Here is a 24,476-nt window from a genome sequence, read left to right as displayed (position 1 = left end):
AAACTAGTTATTTACACCAATACTTACCAACTTGCAATAAGAAGATTATAGATAAGGACATAAAGAACATCATAGAATTTGGTTACAAAGAATGAGTATTCAGAAATTAGTTCCATAATTTAGAACATCTCCTTTCCATTTGAAAACACCTGGCTTCACTGCAATGTGCTTTCTAGCAAGGAGAGAGGGAGGCACTGAAAGGGAGAAGGATGAGAAAATGGTGGTAGAGTCTGGGGCTTTTTGAGATGCTTGGAACTTTTCATCTGTCCTGTGACCTAAAGGTTTGTCAGTTAAGATATTTAAATATTCATAATTACCCTTTTAAAGATACCAAGAAGATAAGAATGAGACAGGTATATGACATGGTAAGAGTACCAGTATTGCAAGAGATGAGCTGTGGCAGAAAGGCTTACTACAAAAAGTGAGGAGTAAAGGCATGTGATGTCAATGAACTGTGTACCACTTTGGAGACTAAGCTGAGGTTTTTCAGAAAGCTTTGTAACAATACCTACAATTTCAGTATCAAAATATTTCTCCTAATTAAGCCATGTTAGTGAATAAGTAAAAGTCACATTTTAAACCCTTATTTTTTCCTGGCAGTTGCATTAAAGTAAAAAATAATCAATGAATAGGAGAGAGAAAAAACTTTGAAACAAACCAGTAAATCTAGGTACTTTTTTTGGAGGGAGTGGGGAAAAAGATGGAGTTCTGTTAACATTGAGGTGTTCACGTGTACTCTATTCCATATGGATTCTACAACATACACAAAGAGTATTGCAAATACCTGGTGCAAATTTTGTCGTCCCACAAAATCTAACAGTGCCTGTTCTCTGTCCTACCACCAGTACTCTGTCTCCAACCTGAATTTCTCCTTCGTCAAAAGGATTTTTCCTCGTAGCCAGAGAAGAACTATACAACCCTGTTCAACAGAAGAACAAGATCTGAAATTAGTAACGTTACATCTCTAAAATTTAAGAAAGTCTTCATAGTGAGCCAACTGATCGGTAAATAGAGTACCTATATCTTTAATATAGCGTGCCTTTAATGCATGGCAACACACTGCAAATTTTACTTAGACAAAGAATTGCTTTGCTTCAGCATGAAGACTGGACTACAGCCTTTTCTCTGCAGTTGAAAGGTAGTGACCAACTACAAGAACACTTTTCCTCCTAAAGATGTTCTAAAAAGCATTTTTAAAGTTGCCAAACGTAAGTTTACGGTTAAACTACTTCACAAGTGTCTTTCTCAAACTGTCTCAGATTCTGAAACAGCACAAGTAGTTCCATATAAGTACTCAATACGGCAGTAAACTCCCACCTGGGAAAACACACCTCAGTAAAATAGACCATACCAGCACTAATTTTAGATGGGGCAGAAGACACTCGAGTCACTGCCTTTTTATTGCTGCTAGTTGAGTTCCGCTTCTTGAAGTAATTCTGTTTGCCTTCCAAGGAGGTAGTAGAAGAGGAAGAGCTGCTGTACCCAGGAAAACCTAAAAGACATAAACGGAAAGAGTCCTTCAGAGACCATACTCCAAAAAGGACAGATTAAGCAGAAGGGAAAGCTACTGTAAGAAGGAAGTTATCTGTTCTCCATAGCGGGCAGAATACAAAGAGCCAAAATTAGAGGTTGTCAAGCTGCGTTTACTCAAATGCCTGTCAAGAATGCATCTGACCCTGCCTTGGGAATAAGGCGATCGTTCCAAAAGCCCCTAAACAGTCCCAAGCATATTTATAAAAATATGGGAGCCTTAGTAATAAGAGATCATAGCACCACACTTCCACCATCCAGCCTATTAAAGATTTGATGAGAAGTAGAAGGAAGGCGATATGATGCGAGTGAATTATTGTCTGGATTAAAGCCTACTATGCTCCATTACATACTGTATTAATATTAAAACCTGTACTATAAAATAAGAACGGGAAATAAATCACTTTTATCACCATTTGCAAACCCTGATGTCTAAACTGTCCGATAAGGCTTATGTTCAGCTTTCCTCCTTCCTTTTCAAGGCCCTCCCCAGTTCTCCCCTCTCCTACCCCCTTCTGCTCAAAATGAGGCACGGTGCGGCAAGACATGTCTATGCCTCAGTTTCTCAGTGTGAAAAATTAAGATAATATTGCTTATCAAACTTTTCAGAATTCCAAGAGGCTTAATTTATTAGTTTTCACAAAGCACCTCATATTGACACAGGGTTAGCATGTTCAATATAATTTAATCCTCCCATTTGGCAAAACAGTAACGAACTGCAGAAAGGCAAATGCAGCGGGTCAAAGCACAGGCTTAGGTATCTGGGGAGGGAAATCTAAAGACTCTGAGATAACGGCTGCAGCTATGCTACAGTGAAGAAAATGCAAATTACTAAATAAATGATGACTAAACAGGCAAAATTCAGCTCCCAAGTCCAAGGTATAAATATACATGTGTGTTTGTGAACACATACTAGAAGTCCATATTTAGAAGTCAGTCCAGCTATGGATTCACTGGAGGTCAGACCACCTACCACTTTTACACGAACACAACAAAAACTGTTGATGCAGCAATACTGAAGCTAAAATAAACTAAACCAGTCATTAAATGCTTCATTTTGTGGGAAATCATGAGGTGGGAGAAGGAAGAGCAGAAAGGACTTCAGCAGGTCCTATAATCCATTCCTCTTCCATCAGGCAAAACAACTATTTATTAGATCACTCCAGTCAGGTGAGTGTTTGACTTGTTCTTAAAAACCTCCCCTCGGGGAGATCTCGGGAGTTCCTCAGCAATATATTTCACCACATAATTACCTGTACTGTTACAGGGGTTTTTCCCCTAATATAAAACCTAAATTACCAGTTTTAGTTCAAGATTTCTTACTCTCGTTACACGTGCAGAATGGGTTATACTATTCTTTGGTTTTGAAGCTCCCTGTTTTATCTCTTTAATCACACAATCATGAATTCCATCAGTCTTCTCTCCTAAGTCATGCTTATACCTCCAGTTATTGTGGTGTCTTTTCTGAATTCTCTCCAGTTGATTCACATCTTTTTTTTGAAATGCAGCGTCTAAAACTAGATGTGGTGGTTGAGCTGAGGTCTTACCTGTGCCAAGTAAAGCATGCGGGTTGCTTCACGTGTCTGACGGCTGACACTCTTCTCTACACATTCCAGTATGTTTCCCCTTTTGCAACAGCGTGACATAGATAACTCACATTTACCTTCTCATATTCAATACTGCCACGTCCTTTTCTACAACACTATTACCAGCATGCCATTCCCAGGGTGTATTTATACAGTTGATTGTTTCACCCTTGCTACATAACTTTTTAGGTGTCCTTACTCCTCTCCATCTGTTTTCCCTCCTCGAGACCTTTTTTCCAATTTGTCATGGGTTATACAGGGGAGTAGGGCTTTCTTTTTTAATATTAAGCCAGTTGGCTATCTGCCAGGCATCATCTGCATATTTCATGAACAGGCTCTCTATCTCTAGTGTCCAAAAAAAAAAAAATTTAAAAATAATACATTACCAGACTCAGCACAAACTCCAGGAAAACCCCACACTGAAACAGCCTTCCTGTTTGACAAAGAACCACTGACAGCTACTTTCCGAGCTGGATGTTGGATTTTCCTAAAGGTTCTGTGCCTGCCTTATGGCAGTATCATCTCAACCACTAGATCCCAAAACGAGGCTTCACTCCACATCACTTACAGCCTGCAAAGCCTTTGGAGTCCTATTAACTGTGGATATCATGTTGTATCCATCAAACTGAGACACTGTACTGCCAATTAATTTCATCGTGTGATCAGAACCTGAAGAACGAGCCATTAAGTGCCCTCCAGGAACAAAATGTTGGAAGCCTCTGTCTACACAAGTTTTTTAGCTTACCTCTGAAAAAGTATCATATAGGACAGTGCTTAAATATCTTACACTAGTCTCTTCTCCACAACTGTTCATTGACAGAGGATATGAAAAGATGCTTTTCTTCAAAGAGTATATTTGAAGGCACGCTTCAAATTATTTCAAAGAAATACTGCTTTTACCAACACTTGTAGTATGATTTTATAGACAAAAACCTCAAAGGAGACCCAATTTTTACATTTTGTTACAGACACCCCTGAAAGTGAGGTCCCTTGATGTTTAAAGTTCAGCACACAAAACACTGATGCAGTAGAAGTCACTATCCAATTCTGAAACTAGATAATTACAGAGAATGATTCATGTGTAAAAGGAAATTTTTAAAAAGCAGAGTTTCGTTTTTCATATTTGAAGTTTGTTATTATAAGTCTTCCATGATACAAAGCCAAGACTGTTACGAGCTGTCAGATGTGTGCTTCATTATACAAGCTTGAACATGCACATGTAGGAGAGAATAAAAATTCCAACAGAACACATGCACACTTCTTCATCAGAATCTATGCCGTAATGACACAGGGCAAAAGGTCTCTCTCAGAAACCGGAGAAGGTAATTCTGCAGATCGTCTGTAAGACCTTTTACTAAGCGACAGCTTTCAGCTTTAAGAGCTTGTCTGTATCCTTGTCCATGTATTTGGATAGACGCTGTTGCCAAACCAACACAGGGTGCCAGCCAAACATCCACACAAATGACTTGCTAGTAACGAAATGTGTACAGCCTGCTTGGGACTTGAATACAGGCAGGCAAGGCAACTTTTTTCTACAGTGTACATACAGGACTTTTACAGAGGTAAGGCAGTAATAATACTTCCTCTGCCCGACCCACAGTTTCTCTCTAATTGTTAAAAAATAAAAAAAACATAGTTACCGTCTTTCGCAGGTACGTTTTTTCCCCTGTTAGCAGTCATAAAGTTGGCTTCAGAAGCACTGTCTTTTTTTGCCATATTTAGGCCTATAAAAGGAATATACACAATTAAATATATACATCCTAACAATGAACAATAATTTTACACATACAAAAACAAATTGACAGATTTTCAGATTAGTGGATGCGTGGATGAAACTGTACCATTCCTTAGACTCTTGACAAATGGAGAGAACAGGACTGCAGAATTGTTTTGATGGGTAAGAACAGATGTCAAACCCCTTAACATATTAAAACAGTCCAAACTATCTTGATAAACAATAAACAAATTGTCTGCAAAATATTAATGTTTATATTGAAAGAGTTTTACTTAAATCTTTCAAACATTTACATCTATTATATACACAACTTATTATATACACAACTTTTATAGTACTTAAGGTGTACTATTCACTAGTTTTAATTTCAGAATTTCTGCATTAAGGATTACACATAAAAGTTTTGAGACCAAATCTTCCTTCAGTCTACAAATAACGAACCAAGTACGCCAATACCATTTTTAAGAGCCTAACTCTTCAAGCAGCAATGTTGAGATATCCATATGAACTAGTACTGCCTATATAACTCAACATGTTATAATTTGTGAACAGCCATTTTGCATTTCTGACAGTTTTCTACCCTAACTCAATGAAGAATAAGCTTATCTATGATTTATCCCCTCCCTGTCATGAAAAAAAATCACATCTTTTTTATTTAACTACCTCTCCCGGCTTAATTCAGCTACAGGGACTGAACTCGTTGGCAAATGTACTATAATTTCAAAAATGTTATGGTTTAGCCATTAAGGCATCAGATCAAAAAACCTAGTGTTTGTGACTGATAACACATTCCTCAATTTGATCACAGTAATCCTTTTTCCAAAAACTTGAAAAACGCCAATTATCAATCTGATGGATTATTCAAATCCAGTAGAAACAAATCAAATTTGAAAATCCCTATATAGTATTGTATTTTACTTTGCAGCTTATAACCATATCTACAAAAAGCACATTAATTTTTCTTGTATCATTACAAACCAGTGTATTGCAGGAATGAAGTTTAAGGGAAAGAAATGTAATCTGGTGATGCACGTAAAAAACTGCAAAACAAAGTTCTGTTTGTGTAGCCTTCTCCTCCCACGGCAGCCCGTGAATCGGCCAGGCACATTAATTCTAATGGACCTTTCGACACAGAACAGCTTACAACTGGCAGCTTCCAGGTTACTCTTGGTGGATGTAAGCTCTGCCTGGCAGATGATGCATAACTCACTCTGATTTTTACCTAAAGCGAAGTATCAAATGTTTAATATTTACAAAGATACAAATGCACCTTTGTGAGAGAAAAGTTGGTTTATGACTAAACTGCCTGGAACACACCGTCTGTGACAAAGGAAACAGTCCTTTCCGTTATAGTTTAATGAGTTACAAACAGTTCACAACAAACTGAATCAAACATTGAAAAATATTTAACAGAAAAAGTCAGCTTAGATCTGCTCCTGTGCAATACTCCTAACAAACTGATTATTCTGAGAAGCTTTTTCTGCAGGATGCATTTACAAATAGCTTAAATTGTGTCCTTATTGTAAATATACGTAATTCGGACTTACGTGCCCCCTCAATCTATGCAGAGAAGAGTTGCACACATCATCCAAACTGTTGCCAAAATGCATCTCTTTCACCAACCTGGCACATTGTTTCTATACCCTGCCTATCACTAGTAAAGAATGGAGTGGTTTAGGGCGCTTGAGTAAATTCAATGAGAATGTATGCATATCTTCTATCCTATAAGCTGTGCTGCCTTACTATGAGTCACCTAAACAGGGTTCGAAAGGCAAAAGAAATGTTAATGTAATATATTTAATGACATTATTATGTAGCCAGCCCAGGCACGGGGCCAGATTATACATGGTGGGCACTGTACACCGTAGGGAAGAGTCTGTGCTCCAAACACCTCGGAACCTAAACAGACAGAAAAGATGTACCATTCTTGCTTCACAAGGAGGGAACTTACACAGAAGGATTAAGTCATTTGAATAAATTACTAAAAGACTAAGCCAGAGCCAGGGACTGAGCCTGTAACTCCAATCAGTAGACTGAAGCCTTATTACAAGGACATCCTTTCTCTTCTAATTTGCCTCTGGTTTTACTCAGATAACTTAATTAGTAGATAAAGCACAACCAGTTAAATAGTTCCTTGACCATTTTGCCAGAAAATAAATTACATTTCTTCACTTTCTATACATAAAGGTGTATATAGACTAGTTTCCAGATTTTTGCTGATTTCAGTGAGACATTTCAAATTACCCCGGAAGATCTTAGTAAATGAAATCTCGTTCAGTTTAGACATTTAACTAATATCATAGCCAACCAGAAATTAACTTTAAAGGCTAACGAATAAATGTTATGGTGAACTTTTTTTTTAAATATATAAAGACTAGAACTTCTTATAGTACATCAGATCACTATAATCACTAAGCAACTACACATAACATCCTTCCAGTACCAGTTTAAAAACTAGTGAGCTTCTAATGTACACATGTAGTTGATAAATATCTTATCAGCTTCTCATCCTAATTGATGAACTAATTCCAAACCTGTAATTTAATATCAAAATTTACAGGATTGGTGCTAATTCTTGAAGATTAGCATCTCTTTATCCTCTCTCAACATACAAGAAAGCACTCACCAGAATTCACTTTGGAAGTTATGTGTGTCACATCTATTTTCTTGGTTTTGACCAAAGGTGAAGACCGCATGGAAGCACTTCGTACAGAGCTTTTTTTGTGATCAGAAGCTTTGCTTATTTTAGACAGAGGTGCAAAGATACCTAGAGAGAAAATTGCATGTGCCAAAAAAGAACCAGGAACAATATTAGTGTAACAAAACTTTCTGGCTACTATCTCTTATATCAATTAATTTACGGGTTTTTTTCAGCCACAATCATAGAATCATAGCACAGTTTGGGTTGGAAGGGACCTTTAAAGGTCGTCTAGTCCAAACCCTGCTGCAATGAGGGACATCTTCAACTAGATCAGGTTGCTCAGAGCCCCGTCCAACCTGACCTTGAATGTTTCCAGGATGAGGCATCTACCACCTCTCTGGGCAACCTGTGCCAGCGTTTCACCGCTCTCAGCGTAAAAAATTTCTTCCTTATATCTAGTCTAACTGTACCCTTTTGTAGTTTAAAACCATTACCCCTAGTCCCATCATGGCTTGCTATGCTGTCAAAACACTTGTAGGCAAGGAAGGACTAGCTCAAATGAACAGCAAAACCAAAAGGCTTATCAAGCAACTTGAACAGAGTAATTCAGGGAGTCAGTAAAACTATCGATTAGAATCTGCTTTTTGTCCTAATGGTAACATTCAGTCTCCACTGTTACAAAACACAAGAGTTTGTATATCATGAGAGTCCATGAAACAGCAATTAAAATACCTCAAGCTAGAAGTTAGAAAACAGCTATAGGTGCGAATCTTTTCAAAAGGAAGACAAAGCAGGTAAAGAAACATGGCCATTATTGTTACAACACAAACAAATAGCTTCAACAATATAGATGGAAAACCAGGAAAGACTGTTATCTCACACTTTCAAGGAAATAACCAGAAATTTTGACTAGTTGGTTGTTTCTGTCGTTTTGCAAATAGTTGTGGCCAAAACACTAGGAACAGTTAAAAGAATCAATAAAACAAACAAACAAAGGAAAAAAAAAAAGAAAAAAAGAAAAGCAACAGAATTTGTTATCTGTTTTTATGCTCCCAAAAGGTTCATAACTTTCAACGCTTTTTTCAAAATTCACGTTTAAAAAAAAATGTAAGAAAAAAATCAGAGGTTATACCGCGTTTCGGTGCACACTTGAAGTACTGGACTCTTCCAACACTTCCATTGTTCTTTCCTTCTGGTTCATCCAGCTCTATGCCAGCCCACTGGCCACTGGCAAATTCTGTTGTGCCACAAAATCTTAATGTACCAACCTAAAGCACAAAGCATCAACACAGAATGACTTTGTTAAACAAGTATTGTCCACGAGAACATAATATAGATTACGAAGGAGACAGCAAGTCATCTCCAAGCTTTCGATCAGAACAGAGAAATACAAACATAACAATCTCCTTTGATTATTGACACTCCTATCTTTCAAAGCCAGCCAATGCATTTTCCAAAACATCTTAGTCCTTCTGCGTGTATTTTGTATCACTGCGTGTATTTTGTATCAAACAAAAGCACCAGCTATTGACAGATCTCGAAACAGGCATGAATGAGACAGTAATCACCTCCAAGTCAGCAAAGTACAGGAGTCTATGCCTAACAAGAAGTTTTACTTTCAGTGTCTTCCACACCAATAGTTCCACAATCGTGGCTAGATATCTTGCTGCATTGGAGAGTCCATGGAAATACTAGGTAAAAAACTTCTATAAATATATCTCTGTATGTATAAATATGTATATATAGGTATATATGTATTTTTATATGGATTGCAAAGGTTAAAGGGTAAACTTCAGAGCATACTTAATTTTTTTAAAATTCCTAAGTCTTTTATTCCCTCCTTTTATTTAAAAAGCCAGTAAATGTTAGAACATTTTTTTGCTGTTTCAATATATGCTATGTAGACTCTCAACAGATAAGCATATCAAGAATATTAAGAAAAAACATCCTTGCTGGTGGACCTCAGTCTCCACAAATATACATTATAAGCTCACAAACTCCCAAACGATGGAGGAATAACTAACAGATGCATTTAACACTGATTTAAATTCATTTTTATATTTGGTTTTTAAATTAGTTTTAGGAAGAAAAACCTTTGATCTTTCAGTTGTTCAGTTTTCATTATCTCATATGACCATAATACTATTAGTTCATTTTTACTATGACTTCACTGTCTAATCCAGCCCTCAGAGAATAAACACAGAAACCATTTTTTTTTTCTTTCCTATAAAACCTTCCAGCTACTCTTTGTTAATGTTCTGTAAAGAAACAAACGTGACCCAGAGCCTATTCTTGTACTCTGAAGATCTCCTTGAAATTTGATTGTAATAGGCAGGTACATCACACTAACCTAGACCTGCACTTTTTAGCTCCCAACCCAAAGATCAAATTCAGCTGGAGGAAGCTTGGCCAAGCAGCCTAACAGATTCCTCCTCTCTCCGGGCACCAGCCAAAGGCACTTACCGACCAGAGGGAAGTAGGGAGGGAAGGGACCAGCATCTTAAACTGGAGGTGGAGATGGCAAAACTGAGGCTCCAATTTAGCACAAGCCCTGGGACTTGGGCAGGCAAGGAGCAGAGGACATCTCGCACATTAGAAACATAGCAGGAACAGGAGATAAGTTTTCTTCCAGCTACTGGTTTCCCTGCACTCACATTTCATTGAGTGTCCATTCAGATAACATATATCTAGCAGAGCATGAGCTGGTGAAACTGGGGGACCACAAATCATGTACATAAAAACAGCTGCTTACACAGATTTCTGCCCTGTGAGACAACTAGAGTGACAGGTGCAGTAGGAATCAAAAGAGGAATCCATTTTTCCTCAGGCATCTACTGTACTTGGCTTTCAAGCTTCATTAAAGCTGATATGTTAGGAGACTGCAGAAGCAGGAAAGAGAACAGGAATCCATAAATATTGCTCGTAAAAATGCTGCCATTCCAGTGACCTCATCCCAGCTTCCATATTCCGGAAATGAGAACCGATCCAAGAAGACGTTAAGAACTGGGCATCATTTTCATCGTCCTGTTCTCGCTTTTGCTCCACCCTGCACACTTTTACGAGTACCAAGGGAAAGGGGAAGAGAGGGCTGAGTTCAACTCCTCCATTCAGACAAATGGAGAAAGTGGGTGGGAAACAATACGGGAGTAATGCAGAACAGCTCCTCGCACACAAAGGAAGGAAGGGAGGAAAGCAGACGTGGAAAAGGAAGTACAAACACATTCCTCCTTCCCACCTGCTGTATAACAGCTTTGGCTCCCTTAAAAGAGGCTAGCTGGAAATGGAAATCCCTGCTGGCCTTTGCCAGCAGAAAAACAGCTTCCAAAAACTTCTTAAAAAACACTGTAATAGCATACTCAATTAAAAAAAAAAAGTAACTAAACCCAGGAAGCTTTATCCATACACAATAAGCACATTACAGTACAAGCAGTTCTATGTGCCTGACTTGGAGCAAAGATACACAAGAGGACTAATTTCTTCCCTTACTTGCTAGAAAGCCTCCATTAACTTGCAGTTACATTACATCCCCTTGCTTTCGCTGTGCAATGGCTTTCTGTAATAGAAACTTCCATGAACTTCCTACTGTCTTTAAAGCATAAGCGGCTTCCTGTATGTACTTCAGTTAAAATGCCTTCTGCATAGCTACTGATTCCTTCACTTTTCCTGACCCAATTTCAAGAATACACCAAATGAAAATACAGCATGGAAGCTGCTTTGCACTCTCAGTGGAGTTCACTTTAGAACACTTCAGATTTGTAATCATCACAACTGAAGTTATACTAGAAAAATTATTAAAGGTAAAGCTGCTCAAACATAAAATTTTGCTCACAAACACCTTTAATATTTACCAGAAAAATATTTGAAATCTTTAAAAGAGCTCTAACACTATTAAATTATTTCAGAGCCCTTGCTATCAGAGCAAATAAAAGGTATGAATACTAACTGCAATATCAATGGTACATTTTTCAAATGCATTTTTCAAAATGTGTCTAGCAATGCAGCTTTGCAACAGCTATTCACATTTGAGCTGAAACAGTGTTAGGTACATTCTTACGCTTCCACAGAACCATGTTAACAACCCCATTGGCACAGCACTGCTCCAAAAATTTTAGCTGCATCGCACCGGTGAAATTGGGTTACTATAGGCTAAGCAGAATTAAAGTTTTCTTTTACCACCTTCTGGAAACTATTGGGGGTAATTCAGAAATGCTTACTCATAACTGAAAGCTGGGCAACTCACAAAGTAATCTGTAAATTTTACCATCATTTTGATGTGACATCAGAAATGTTAATAAAAGCGGAGCCATGCTGATATACTATAGGAGACTGTAAAAAAAAATTGTTTACAGGTACAAAACGCAGACTGTGCCTGTCAAAACAGCTTTTCATAGCAGCGACTGTAACACATAACTGTTCAGCTTACTACTTTCTGTAACCAGATCCTTACTGCCATCCAGAGTTCATACCTCCCAGAAAGTATTTTAGACCCTCAAATATGTCTCCAAAGGGGTAAATAAATTGACTGTCCAGAAATTAGGAGGGTAGCATCAGGTTGCTCATCATACCTTCTGTCCTGCAATAACAACACGATCTCCCAGCTTCAGGCCAAGCGATAAAAGCATGGCCTTGCCTGTGATATGATCATAGTTTGGAATCATGGCTTTTGAGATGTCACATGAGAGAGGTAGTGCATCCAGCAATATCTGCTTGATTTCTTTTGCACTAGCTGCTGCATCTGCCATTTCCAGTGGCATATCTACCGGATCAGGAACCACATCTGCTGGAATCTGCCCTTTGTCATTCTGTAGAAACATAACATGGCACAGGATTTAATGTTGTGACAAGATAAACCTGATCAGGGGAAACCATAGCAGTTTATGAAGTTTTTAATCCTCTTCATTAGATATTTTTCCTAGAATATACACAACTATAAAAACATCCACATTTTCAAATAAGGATGCCAAAACATCCTTAAGTATGTAAACTAGCATTTACAGTGTCTTATTTTCAAAAGTGCTGTTACCAAAATTTTCAATCTTAAGAACATTATTAGTACTCAGAACGCACAAAAAAACCACCTGTATGTACCTGTGTACCTGAACACGTGTTTAGGAAAGTAAGCAAGAATTTTGGTAAGAATACTGTAAAGCTAACACCTCCCAAAGAATTTATCTTTACCCAGTGTATTGTTTACTCCTTGGTGAGGCTTATTCCAAATGTAAGATAGAATTTAATTGCATGTATAGGATACACAAAGTTGATGTCTCACATAAATACTTGAATAAAACTGTTCAGGTTTATTTAGATACAGACTGTTCCATGAGAAATGAATTAAGGACAGAGCACTTTCCAAGCACTTCCCATTCCCAGAGAGCAGTGACCGACTCACCGTATGTTCCACATGACACCCACCATAGGCCAGAGCTGTTGGAGTACCCGCTCACCTGGGGTTAACCTTAACTCAAGGCCAGTTGGCCAGACAGCAAGTACATGATTGGGTTGCCAAGCTGCTACAATGGCAAGTTCTACCTACACTTTCTTCAGCAAAGGCATTACTATGGATCTTCACCTATCTGCCTATTTTCACAAAGCCTGTGGAAATATAATTATCTCAGTTTTCCAACTTAGTCTCAACCAAGCCTCTGGACTCAGAAACTAGAGGAAGCTCAAAGAGGGAACGATGCAGAGCAAAACTGTATTTCCTTTGTTTCCAGAAACCAACATCACACCCTCCCCCCCCAAAAAACACTAAAAAACACCAAAACCCAAGATTTGCGACTAGACACATATAGCAGCATTTTACACTATAACTCAGGCCTATTATTTTGTTAGCAAGCAGGGCAGTTAATGTTTCATTATCAGTTACTTATGCCAAGACTAAGTTTACTGCTAAGCAATACGCTGCATTTCTGGAGGTCACAGACAGCACTCCTGTATTTTTGAAAAGGTCCACCACTGCCATGACAACTGTTGCAAGACACAAAGGAGTATTAAATGAAAGTTCAAGCAACAAATAGAAGAACATCTTGAAAGCTATTTGAACTAACGAACTAAACTGACACAAAAACACAAACTTCAACACACAAGTATGACAAAGCATACAAAATCATCCATTACAAGTTATAAATCATTTTTCTGAGGCACTATCATTCCATGTAACACATTTTTAGCTAACCAAAATCTTGGACAGACTATTCAATTTTTCCAGGTACTTTTTTCACCTAACTACTTACCCTAAAGGCAGGATTTGCTCCATGTTCCAGTAAGCACTTGACAGCTCCTGTACATAGGTTAAATGCAGCAATATGCAAAGCTGTTCCAAAATCAAAATCACTACAGGTGGCATCCACATCTGCAATTAAAAATCACATGTGAGGTAAGTAAGTCTCTTACGTGAACATTTCACCCTTCAGATTCCTTGAGAGGACATTCATTTTTACAGTTTATGTTAACAGTTATACAGAGACACCATTATTTATGTTCTAAATGCATATGAGAAGTAATTCTACATAAAATATCAACCTTATCGCCATCTGTTTATTCATACCATGAACGAATCTGGAAGATGAGCGTTTACCTTCATTCATTTTATAATACTGATGACTTAACTGCAAAACTGTTGCTATTCCGGATGTCCAATCTACTGTGCTAAGATTAACAAGTTAGTAACTTTCAGTTTGCATGTAAATTAATGTTTCAGAAATATTTATCTTTTATTGCTTCCAGGTGTCAAATGTTAAAATGAGATGCATCTTCAACCATTGTTTTCCTTTGTGAGCAGGTAGTGGGGCAAGAGAAAACTGATTATACCTCTGCTTTACATTGATTTAATTACTAATGGCCAAGAACAAAGTAAGAGCTAGTGATTTTTATAATTTCTTTGTTTTCGAAGAATTGCGCTCTGAAGGGTCTTGCACTGATAGTTTGGAAAATGGAGCACTGCATTTGACTAGAAGAGATTTAGCATAATGTATCTTTCCATCAATTGTTCCCAATATATCTTTCAATCTGCTATGAAGTTGTTACTGTTCTAGAAGACTGGAGTTCTAATGTCTATTTATTCTTTCGGTCCTGTTCTAAACTATACAAGAGAGATGTCAGTTTGAGTCAATTATGTATATGACTGTTAATTAAAAATGCCATCTGATTTAATACACAAACCAAAACCCAACAAGTATTAACAATAATGTTCCAATTTGAAATACTGGTGAGGAACATAAAACTTTCCATCTCAGGGCTGTACAGTCTCCTAATATTTTCCAGTATTGGTCTCTGTCCCAAAAACCACTAAGCCTTCTCACAATGTGATAAACAAAGTATATCCCAACTGTATCAACACCTTTATATAGTTATACTAAGTTAATATTTTGGGGGCAAATAAAACAGAGACATAAATATATATGTCTGTAGAGACATGTTAACTTTATACATACTAATAAAGATTTACTCTGAACTTTATAAAGATCAAAGATAACAAATTAACAGATTAACATTTTCACTAATATGAATACAAGCTTTGCTATTTTAAATTTAATTGGCACAAGCATGAAAAAAGACTGCATTCACATGATGTGATCATAACGACAGCTACGTATGCAGATGTACCTTTTATATATCAAATGTCAAAAGACCATTACCAGTTTAAAACTAAGTAGAAGCTGTGTAGTTGTATACAACCATTGAAACTTCCATGTTTAATAAGGCTATCAAGTAAGTATTTTCTGCACACATAGGAACCAATTTGCAGAAATACTGATCAGTAACGTCAGCTACTGCGTCAGCAATAGTTGTGTGTACAAGAGAGGTATTTTGTCACATTTTTAAAAGTAACTGACGTGTAGATTATTTTTTTTCATTAGACTAGTGTGACTTCCTCAGACTTGCAAGCTTCATGCTTAGAGTTTTTAAACACTGTTTTCTTACAGGTTTGTTCTGGGTCCAAGTTGGCATAGTACAGGTGACAAAAAGAGACCCATATATATCAAATGTTACCCAGTAACTACCCTCAAACTATCTAGGGAAAATTAATATGCAGCAATGGTTTGTCATTAGCAACCCATGCAGGTTACAGTCATTGTCTAATGGCACCACACAACATTTAATTCTTAAGCCTTTAACAATTATTATACTTAAAACCTCTAATAATCCAAGATCAAACTGGCTCACTGTTCTAACAATCGAGGAGTAAATCTGCATAATGAATTTAACTGCGGAGCATCATAAAGGAAATAGTTTAGCAGTAAATCAAAAGGAAACATCTGTGGTACTGGATGTTTCACAATGGGTGTCTCAGAGTCAGTATACCACTATCTTGAAAAGTTATTTATACAGTAACAACCATTTTTTCACCAGTTCAGTATGGATCTGTCCAAGGCATATTTGCCTTATATGTACATCCTCCCTTCTCTGCAAACTGCCTGATGAGGTATGGCGCTAATATTATTCTTTCTATTAATTCAGACAATCCGTTGTTTTCATGTCACAGGGCAAATCATTTTACACATTTTTTCAGATAAAAAAAATCATCTGCTTATGAGAGTGTTGCCAACTGCCAAGGCATTTAACCAGAGTGGTTTCCTTGGAAATCTGAGCAAATTCCTACCCCTTCCGTAGGCACTGCACAGGAGGAGATCAGAACAGCAAATGCAAATGAGGTCTGAAAGGAGACCTAATCTGCGGATGCAAATTATGGAGACCGGACTATTGAAATGTGATGTGGACTTAAATACCATGCAGTCTTATTTTGTCTTCTGTTACCAACCTACACTCGTTACCTCTTAAGCATGTCATACCAATAACAATGCTGTTTAACAATTATCTCCATGATAATTCAAGACGCAGTAAGCAAGCCTTGTATACTCCAAAACCCTATCAGCTTTTCAGAATTTTGGGACAGAGTCTTTAGCTACAACTAGCTAAAAAAGGGCATCAATAATTTTGCAAAATGGCACAATCAGAAGGATACTCAGTAGAACAAATTAACATTCATACAATTTTAGTATTAACATTGCTTACTGGTTTTGATATCCTGACCAAATTAGGAACAAATGGTTCTGGTTCAGACCCACTTCTGCATTTCCATTTGCATTACTATAAATAGGGCTCCAATTACCAATCCTTCATATTATCATTCCAAAATACATTATCTGTTTATGCCAAACACTAAAGTCAAAATGTTCCTTACGTGACCTTCTAGACAGCTGATCAGTGGGAAAAATGAGCACGCCAAAGTTGCTTCGGTCACTAGTTTGCCACATGCCATTGCCAAATCCCTACTTCTCTGTTACTCTTCTCCCAGCAGTTCAAACATGCTTCTCAATGTTTAAGGTGTCTTAAAAACCCTAAGAGTTACATCTTTACTTTTCTGCATACATTCTCTTAGTCCTCAACAACTTCGAATTAACCTGTTTGCTTTCCATTCTATTAAGATACTTCTCTAACATCTTGTACAAAGCTCAAGTTTAAAAACCAGCAATGGAACTTTAAACCACACAAAGAAAAAAGTTTAAGAGAAAAATTAACCAATGAGACTGACCAGAAGAATAAGAAACTATTTATGTATAATGGATAAACAAACCCCACACTTAAAAACTACTACACACCAGCTTAGGGTCAACAGAGTAACAAAATACAGACAACTACATAAAACAAAAATAACAGTGCCTACCTTTCGGCTTTGCATTTTTCAAAATAACACTAATAAGTTCTGGAACATCAAAGTAGGCAGCATAATGCAAGGCATTCATATTTGTCCAGCGGCTGCGTAAACTGCTATCAGCACCCAAATCAATAAGCTGCGTCGCAAATTTTACAGCAGTTTCAACATCACCTGCAAGGTAATTTTTGTAGAATAAGCACTAGAGATTTATTTGACAACAAAAAACACATACATGGTTATGTTTAACACATAACAGGTTAAACCTTTAAAGCTCACAGCTGAACAATTATTAGGCCCTTCTTTTTAGGATTAGGATGCAGAAATTTTTGCCCTTTCATAAAGGGCTGAAATCTCTACTATAGTATATAACACCACTACCTATTTATCTCTAATGTAAATAATGTAATGTGTCACCCATCAAAACCAGGGGTTTTAGTATCTGACAGAAGAAAAAAAAATTACATCCCACAATGCTGAAGTTTATGTTAAAAGATCTGTCAACACCAGAAACGCTAGCCTATGCCAGACCCCACTCAGAAACTTAGTTCAAACTTAGAGAACTGGGTTCGGGTCAACAAAAAAGTAGCAAAGCATAGAAAAGCTAATAGGGGTGTTCAAACAGAGTTAAATATGCTCTTGTTTCCAGTACTTATGATCATAATAATGCAAACACAGATTATTGTTTTCTTCTGACATGATCAGGATGAAAGAAAAAAAAAGACAAACAGCCAATCACCTAAATGTTCTAGTTTCAATGATGTAAGAAAACTGTCAATAACTTAGTTCACAGTTTGTACCTCAATCTGAAACAGCCTTTGCTGTTTAAATATGTTAAATATGCTTATGCTGACACCATTGTTTGCAATACCTATACCACTAACTCACTCCCAACTGCCACAGCCATAACTGCGCTATAGTTCTGCATCCTCCTTTCCGATGGCCATTAGAAGAGCCAAAACCAAGCACTAAAAAAAAAAAAATCTACTGCAGGGAAAAAAATCTGTAATAGTCGGTGGGATTAGTCTTTGTGAATTAATTAGGTTTTTACATCTATAATGACGTTTCTTTACTCACCAATACCATGAGCCCCTGATTTGCAAGTGTAATGCAAAAGAGTCATATCAGTCAGTCCATCTCTGTCATTCACATTGCAACCCCTTTTTATGATCTGAGAGACAAGTGGAAAACAAACACATTTTAGCTCTGGCATATCTCTGATATCAGTATTATTTAGTAAGTTATTTCAGATATATTGACTCCTGGATTCATTTCAATGGCTAATAACAAAGAAGTCTGCCAGAATAGACTGTGACTGCAGAACTGAGCAACATGCACAAATGTAATAAATAGTATTCTGTGAATACCATTAACCTTCATTGTTTACAGATTTTAAAGCTTCTGTATATTATTATTTCTAACATACATTTCACATGATGAAAAGTTAACCGCTTAACTGAACAACAGGAAAACAACATCATTTATGAAGTCTTTCCCCTTGTTCTTTGGTGTCTCAACAATTCCTCCCCCCTCAAAAAAAAGCCCCCAGTTATACTACAGTAGGAAGAATCTTTGCTTCCTCACCTGTCTAGAAAAGCCTGCAATCCAGAAGAAGAATATAAGAAAGTAGGATGGAATTAGTAGAAACAAGGTGTCTTCTGAAAGCAGTCTACTGAAGGTTACACAGATATTTTAGTTCCTAACTCATTTTGTGCCTTGGAAACATTGCCCTTAAGGTCAAGCTTCACTGTAATTTCATATATTGGAGTTTATGATTACTGCTAAGCAGGAAACTGAAACAGCAAGGTGAAAGGTCTCTAAACAACTGCTTTGAGAAGAAACATTGTTTCTACCCTCAATCCAAATGTACTGAATTTTTATCCATCATCTTTCTACTTCCAAATGAAAGCTGACAACATGTGGAATACAAGCCACTGATCACTAACTACTCCTTAAAAGGCAAAAACTGTAGCTGTGTTTATGATTAGTTCTGCTTCTGAATGAACTGCTTTTATTCGTTATCAACATAGTATTTCTTTGATACTGAAAGTATTCAAGGATCTTCATTTATACCTCACCTCATTCCCAATAATATCAATATTCTGCTGAACCTGTGGAACCCACTGCCTTAAGATAGCAAACAATTCAGAAACTGATGTTTTGGGGTCGAAAAGTATTTCTTGGCATGCTGCATCATTGGGATCGAAGAAGGAAAATTCTGTTAAAAAAAGGAATCATTAGGCACAATTGTAAGTTTTAACATGTATCTATTTTTTCAAACTCAGAGGCAAAGTATAGCAGAGAGAGTCACTTCACTACTAATCACACTGGAAAATCAGAATGTTGAATTAATTTAGAAAATTTCCTTTATCGTCTGGTCTATTTTTCCTTTAATACTAAGGTCTTGCTTCTATTTCTGAACAAGCGTCGAATCAGCAACCAATACAATGCAAGACCGACTTTAAGTTTAGGCAAGGACTAACAGAGATGTGCTGTGATTATGCTAATAAAGGTTTACTCTTGCTTCAGGCGAGCCAAAGACTGCTGATTTTAAGCTGTTCCCAAGCACAGAGAAGCCTCTTGATCTCTTGGTGACCAAATGCGTACATGATTTCTCCATATGCTACAAAACATGTCTTTTCCTTCTTCTTCCATCACAATTTACATAAAACATACCAAAATATAAACACGTGCACAAATCAGGAAGGCATTCTATGGCCTCCATTATTTTCAAATGTTTCATGAATGTACCAGTCCCAGCTGCAGACAGCTGCAGGTAACAAACATCTTTAAAAATTAAGCCACCAAACCAAGATCAGAAAAAAAATATATTTTTACAATTTTAAGCCTCATGTTGCTTCAAGCAGCCCAAAGTATAGATGCAAAAACCACCTTGCTATTAAAGTATGATATTTCATGTTACTTATGTGTGTGCATGTATATACACATACTGTATTTTAAATTCGTGGAATTTCTTCCAACTCTGGAAAATTACATGAAAGAATCTGGATAGCAATGGTTCCTAATGGAGAGGAAACGGAAGCAAAGAACCTACTGTCACCAGCAAATGACTGAATCATGGAAAACACCGAACTTTTACTCCCTGCTGCAGCTATCAGGGGCTTGACTTTTAAAAGGTTTCAAATTAACATACAGTGCCAGCTTGCATCAATCGTAGATACAAGGCTCTCAGAAAGGACATACAGGTTAAGTAAAATAGAGCATCAGCCATCTGGGTGTATAACATGGTATAAACTACCTCTAGATGAATCATCATAACCTTTCCTCAAAAAGAGCATACCACACTTCTAGATTGGTGTAACAGATAAAAGCACATACGAAGCTTGCTTCCGGGCTATCTAGAGTTCCCCTAACTGCATTGCCTTGATTCAACAAGAATGAAAAAGGAGGACAACTTCACTGATATTTAGCATGAATTTTTATTTGCACTTAGCATATAAAAAAAGCAAACCCCTTATCTCCCAACACTACACAAAGTGTGCTTCTTACCTACATCCCATGCATTGACACAGATGTACTGATTCATCTACTAATACTTAACTTCCACATAAACCACAGTTGATCTACTGCTGAAAATTATGAAGTAAACAGACAACTCGCCAACAAGATTAATGATCTTGCACAATATGCATGATTCTTACTCTACCAGCAAGATCTCTTGCTACGAACCTGAACCAAAGTATATGCTAGAAATCAACTCTATTAATAGACTGGTATAGTCAGCATGCTAGGGTAAAAACCTGAGAATATATTATGCTTTAATAACAACCATCATAAGTGCTTAACTGGTGATCAACTATAGTGTTTGCAAACCAAAGAAATGTTACAGAAAATCTGTTAAAAGTTCCACGAGAGGATGAAAACTGTATCTAGATAGTTTAAAACATTACTTTCTCCACGTGTCTTACCCATGCATTGATTATAGTCCTCAACTGTATTAACAAAAAGTAAATGCACTTAATGTAATGACCAAGAATCTTTGTTGTGGTTTAACCATCTTTATCCAGATTCAATAATATTACTGTTACACAGGTGACAGCAACCTCCTATAAAAGGAATTTTCTTTTATTCAATGAGTAGTGACACTGTAAGGTTATTAGAAGATACCACAACACAACAATACTTAAAAGAATTATATTTGGAAATTTTTTCTAAGGGATAAGAAAGCAGATGGAATAAATCATGGCAGTACTTACAGTAGAACAGGACAGACAAGTTATGAGAACAGGGCTAAACCACGTAAGCACAAATGTTCACGTACTAAAATATATTGTATGGAACTGTTCGATTTCCAACCTGTGCTAACTCATCAAATGTGTCTCAAAAATGCTGAGTCTGTCAAAGACAGAACATTACATGTATTTATTTTTCCTGAATATGGTTGATTGCTGTAATCAATGCATAGGAAAAACAGAGGTGGAGGCAGTAATTTTTAAGGTATATAGATACTATTAACATCATCTGCAATATTCAAAGGCATTATAATTGTAGCTATCTATGAAGATACCTACCTACAGTGACATTTTAATATATTATATAACCTGTTTAAAATATTATAATTTATACATGTGAAGACAATTCAACATTATTTTGAAAGCTGATCACCAATACTTGCTATAATTTTCTAACACTCATTTCACAATCTTTACCACCATAAAGACCTATACTTCCAACAGAAATATTCCCTTATAGTGTATTGTTTACACACTGTAAGCACGAGAGAAAATGTAACTCTAGAGGTTTAAAATGTGATCTAGATGCTTAACTACATTTAATTAACTGCAATTTTAAATCTTAACATAATATCCAGTTCTACACTGAGACGCAAAAAACCTACAAACATCTGACAACACACACACAGAAGAAGAGTAAGAAGGAAAAGATATTATAATTAAAAATATATGCAATAAAAAAATAGAAAAAGCGTGGGTCTTCATCTTTAATTTCCTTTAAAGAATAACAGAGAATTAATTTAACAAGCAGAAAACTTTTTCTGAAAAGAACGAACAAATTAAGAGTTGATAGCTTTTCTTAAAATTTATTATTCAAATTTATTCTCTGCTGATCACAAATTCATTTTCTATTAAAAGTACTTACCACAATCTGAAGGCATCGGTGCTGCGGCAACAGAAAAAGTAACAGATGTTTCAGAGCTTGGGAATAAGAACTGTCCTCTTTCAACGAGGGAATCTCCTTCTAAGGAAGGTTCTGGGAGATCCTCTATGGTCATCTTCTAGAAAGCCACTTAAGGAGGAAAAAAATTAACAAATAACCTCATTAGAAATACTTCGGATTAATTCTATTGCAGTAAGATATAATGTGCAATGAGACTAAATCACAGAATCACAGAATCACAGAATTATCAGAGTTGGAAGGGACCTCTAGAGATCATCTAGTCCAACTCTCCTGCTAAAGCAGGATTGCCCAGAGCACATTACTCAGGACTGCATCCAGGTGGGTCTTGAAAATCTCCAGGGAAGGGGACTCCACAACCTCCCTGGGCAGCCTGTTCCAGTGCTCTGTCACCCTCACCGCAAAGAACTGTTTCCGTGTATTTGAACGGAACTTCCTGTGTTCTAACTTGTGCCCATTGCCCCTCGTCCTGTCTCTTGGAACCAATGAAAAGAGCCTGGCTCCATCCTCCTTCAACCCACCCTTTAGATACTTGTATGCCATAATAAGGTCTCCCCTCAGCCTTCTCTTCTCCAGGCTAAAGAGTCCCAGCTCTCTCAGCCTTTCCTCATAAGGGAGGTGCTCCAAGCCCTTAATCATCTTAGTTGCCCTTCGCTGGACTCGCTCCAGCAGTTCCCTGTCCCTCTTGAACTGGGGAGCCCAAAACTGGACACAGTATTCCAGTTGTGGCCTCACCAGTGCCGAGTAGAGGGGGAGAATGACCTCCCTCGACCTACTGGCCACACTCTTCCCTATGCAGCCCAGGATTCCATTGGCCTTTTTGGCGACAAAAATCTTTCCTTTTTACAAACATAAAATATTACTACAATTACATTCTTATAAACTAATAAAGTTAATTAGTAAAAGCTAGTAGTGTATGATGTCAAGGATATCCAACTTCTAGTTTTGACTTTGTGACTAAAGCTGCATGTTATTAATGGAAAACATGATATTTCTCCCCAGTTTTTCACTTGAGCAGTAAAGAAAATAATAATGCTATAATTAGCAACCACACGATGATGATGAATGGATCAGTGTTTTACAGCTTTATGAAAATATGAAGCATCAAGTGCCTTTCCCTATACTCTGCATGCTTCTTTCTTTCCTTCACTATGAGCAAGAAAACACTACCAGCTACAGCTTTCTCCTGTTTTAAAAATTCTCATCACTTTAATCTTCCCACACAAAGCTGCAGACAATTCATCACCAAGTGATTCACTCCTGGACTCATGATTCCATATCAGCTCCTTTCCCAGCTTCTCCCTTCTACGTTTTAAAATAGCATACTTACCACAGTGTTGTAACTTACCACGGTGTCGTAACCTCCACCCTGGTGTTGTTTTCCAATCAACTTTTCAGATCTTAGAGCAACCTAGGAGAGAGAAGAAAGATTAAATGGCTGTACAGAGTTATAGTGACATTTTCTAACAACCAGGTCAAGTTACAGTCTAGTTACGGCTCACATGCTAAGATCAGAGGAGAGCTGGTTACCACTTGTAAGACATCTATTCAGACAAATTCAGTAAGAAATAAAGGAAAACATTATTCTGAATAGAAACAGACATTATTGCACTATCAGAGACCACGTTTCACAGACGAAAATCTGAAATTCTGCATCTTGAAATCCTCAAGCGTAAAAGCAGCGCTTCTACTAAACAAGCCTAAATTTTTATTCTGGAGATTGTTATACAATGCTTTTTACTCTGGAATTTTCTTGACAGAAAGAATTCATAGAGCTTCATGGCACGTTTGGTTTTATTACATTTAATCTGTACACATGAGTTAAAAGGAAAAATAAAAAAGTAGTCTGTTTTTAAGACTTAGCTTGTTGTGTGTAAGATACAAAAAACAAAATATGTGAATAGATTTATTCTAATATTTCTCCAAATAAATTTGTCACATTATTTGGGAACCTCACATAATCTACATTCTAATATAAAAGGCATTTTAGCAGTAGATCACAGATGCTAATCTTGAAGTAAATAAATTAAAACCTCCTCTTCTTGCACACCATGCACGGTTCAGCCTGTCCTCAACTTGGAAAAGAGGTCCAGGTGAAAAATGCTCATTTTCCTCCAACTAATTTATTTCCTTGGTCTTATGCAGCTGTACAAATGCATGTGCTGGCAAAGTGAA

The 24,476-nt window shown here is 37.0% G+C and overlaps 1 protein-coding gene across 1 annotated transcript in view; it reads right to left on the bottom strand.

Moving 5' to 3' along the window:
• Positions 1 to 24,476, bottom strand: part of CLIP4 (CAP-Gly domain containing linker protein family member 4) — a 33,712-nt gene that overhangs the window by 6,601 nt on the left and 2,635 nt on the right. Inside the window, exons 2-13 of the mRNA XM_082481291.1 lie at positions 23,650 to 23,712; positions 22,266 to 22,412; positions 19,226 to 19,365; positions 18,225 to 18,318; positions 17,160 to 17,321; positions 13,726 to 13,844; positions 12,058 to 12,294; positions 8,625 to 8,760; positions 7,478 to 7,618; positions 4,757 to 4,840; positions 1,352 to 1,492; positions 785 to 919 (exon numbers count right to left, since the gene is read on the bottom strand). Of these exons, the coding sequence (XP_082337417.1) occupies positions 785 to 919; positions 1,352 to 1,492; positions 4,757 to 4,840; positions 7,478 to 7,618; positions 8,625 to 8,760; positions 12,058 to 12,294; positions 13,726 to 13,844; positions 17,160 to 17,321; positions 18,225 to 18,318; positions 19,226 to 19,365; positions 22,266 to 22,398 (1,522 nt within the window). The 5' untranslated portion in view covers positions 22,399 to 22,412; positions 23,650 to 23,712. The remainder of the gene's footprint in view (positions 1 to 784; positions 920 to 1,351; positions 1,493 to 4,756; positions 4,841 to 7,477; positions 7,619 to 8,624; positions 8,761 to 12,057; positions 12,295 to 13,725; positions 13,845 to 17,159; positions 17,322 to 18,224; positions 18,319 to 19,225; positions 19,366 to 22,265; positions 22,413 to 23,649; positions 23,713 to 24,476) is intronic.

The sequence above is a fragment of the Vanellus vanellus genome (assembly GCF_965231255.1).
Source record: "Vanellus vanellus genome assembly, chromosome: 3".
Classification (NCBI taxonomy): Eukaryota; Metazoa; Chordata; class Aves; order Charadriiformes; family Charadriidae; genus Vanellus; species Vanellus vanellus.
Note: the sequence above shows the minus strand (reverse complement) of the source record. Positions and strands in the feature narration are given on the sequence as shown.